Below are 2140 nucleotides of genomic sequence, written 5' to 3' on the forward strand. Positions count from 1 at the left end.
CAGAGCCCCATCTCCGGGGTGTCCCATGGAGCCCTCAGAGCCCTCATAGAACCCAGAGTCCCCAGCCCCAGGGAGACCTGTGGACCCCACAGAGCCTCCACCTTGGGCTGCTCCATGGAGCCCACAGGGACACCAACCTCAGGTAGCACTGTGGATGTCACAGAGCCCCAGATCCAAGGGTGCCCAATGGAGCCCACAAAGCCCCTACTCCCTCGACCCCTGGTCCCATAGAGCCCTGGCTGGAAGCTCTGCAGAAGGCAGAGGGTGCAGTTGGCACCCCAGGTGTTTTGGGGGAACTCAGCCCAGCATAGCAGCTGAAGTTTGCGTGGCTGCTCCAGCAAGGTAGCACTGTGGATGTCACAGAGCCCCAGATCCAAGGGTGCCCAATGGAGCCCACAAAGCCCCTACTCCATGGACCCCTGGTCCCATAGAGCCCTGGCTGGAAGCTCTGCAGAAGGCAGAGGGTGCAGTTGGCACCCCAGGTGTTTTGGGGGAACTCAGCCCAGCATAGCAGCTGAAGTTTGCGTGGCTGCTCCAGCACCTCTCCCACCAACCCAGAGCCCCTGGGGGTCTGCCTCCACACCCCCCCCAAAACCCCACTGACTGTCCTCTCCACCTGCCCCCAGTCCAGGGACCGCAAAGTCCTCAGGGACTACAGCGGGGCGCTCAGCTACGGCTCCACCTCCAAGTACCTGAACATCACCGCCCTGCTGCTCAACATCATGTTCGTCATCCTCATGATCGCCCTGATCGCCACCGGCACCATCGTCATATCAAACATCATCCAGAAAGAGCACCAGTCCTTCGGCCCCACTTAGCCCCTCCCTTGCTCCGTGGGCAGAGCATCCCCTGCTACACTTGCTGGGAGCCCCACCGTGTGCCCTCCCCAGAGCCCGCTGGGGTCCCGCTTTCCACACCGCTCAAAGTCCCTGCAGAACCCTCTGATGGCTGCCCTGGAAGTACATCAAGACACCTCTCCTCTGGCAAGAGCTGAGCACCCAAAAACTGGGTGTAGCAGGGCAACGAGTGTGCTTTTCTGCTTGCTGCTTCGCTCTGATTTTGTAGCCCTATGTGCCTCCAAGTGTAATCCTAAGGAGAAGCACCTCATTTGGAGAAACCTGGTTCAAATAAACATTTCTTTCACTTTTTCCCCTGGCTCTGTTTCATTCTGGTAGGGGGGGAGGTTCAGGGTTCTCCACCCAAGCTTAGCCAGCTGAGGAACAACATCTGCCCTCGGGACGTGCCCTGAGAGGGTCATTGTCCCTCAGCATGGAGCACCACAGAGGTGGTGCTCAAGGCTGCACCAGGCTCCGTGAACCCGGGTACTCGTGGGTAAGAGGCATCCATATGGGATGCAAAGTGCTGGTAAGGCTCACCCCAGGGATGTGGGGAGCACCTCATCTTTGCTGGGATGTCACCAGGAGCAGCCACCCCCCACACCCTCATCGGCCCTCAGGAGGGGGTTAGGAGCAAGAGGAGCTGAGTGCAAGCTTGGGTTTTGTGCAAAGGGCTTGAGAAAGGTGACCCTGAACATGGCTCAGTGGGGCGGAGGGTTCTGGAGGGAAGGGGGGGTGCTGGGTGGTGCAGCTCCATCCCAAATCTCCTCACAGCAGGAGAACACCCCATGACTCAGCCCTGAGAGACGGGGCGGTGCTGGGACCGCTGGGCAAGGGTAGTGAAGTGAAACAGGGACACCTCCCCCTCCCCTCCAAAGTGTTCTCAGTGCTGTGCTGGTTTGGGCTGGGCAAGGGTGAATTTTGTTCATAGCAGCTGGAGTGGGGCAACATCTTTGCTTTGTGGTGGAAGCAGTGCTGGTAACTCTGGGACGTTTCCCTACTGCTGTTCCCCCCGCCCCGGGAGCAGGCTGGGGTGCACAGGGGCTGGGAGAGGACACGGCCCAGGCACCCAGCCCCGGCTGACCAACAGGACCTTGCGTCACAACATAAACCTGGGGGGAGAAGAAGAAAGTGGGGGACATTCAGAGCGACTTGTCTTCCCAAGTCACCCCTGCAGTCCCGGAGGTGGCTGAACAGCTGCCAACGGGAAGTGGTGAACGAATTCTTTGTTCTGCTTCATTTGTGTGCACAGCTTTCGCTTTACCTGTTAAACTGTCTCTATCTCAGTTCTCCTCTCCCATCCC

At 59.2% G+C, this 2140-nt stretch overlaps 1 protein-coding gene across 1 annotated transcript; it reads left to right on the forward strand.

Moving 5' to 3' along the window:
- Positions 1 to 626: 626 nt before the first annotated feature.
- Positions 627 to 818, forward strand: LOC103767946 (dispanin subfamily A member 2b-like; the record flags this gene model as incomplete). Its single annotated transcript, XM_008935079.1, has 1 exon — positions 627 to 818. A coding segment is annotated over one exon (192 nt), but the record flags the coding sequence as incomplete, so codon positions are not given.
- Positions 819 to 2140: the final 1322 nt, after the last annotated feature.

Source organism: Merops nubicus, unplaced genomic scaffold, assembly GCF_000691845.1.
Source record: "Merops nubicus isolate BGI_N331 unplaced genomic scaffold, ASM69184v1 scaffold35032, whole genome shotgun sequence".
Classification (NCBI taxonomy): Eukaryota; Metazoa; Chordata; class Aves; order Coraciiformes; family Meropidae; genus Merops; species Merops nubicus.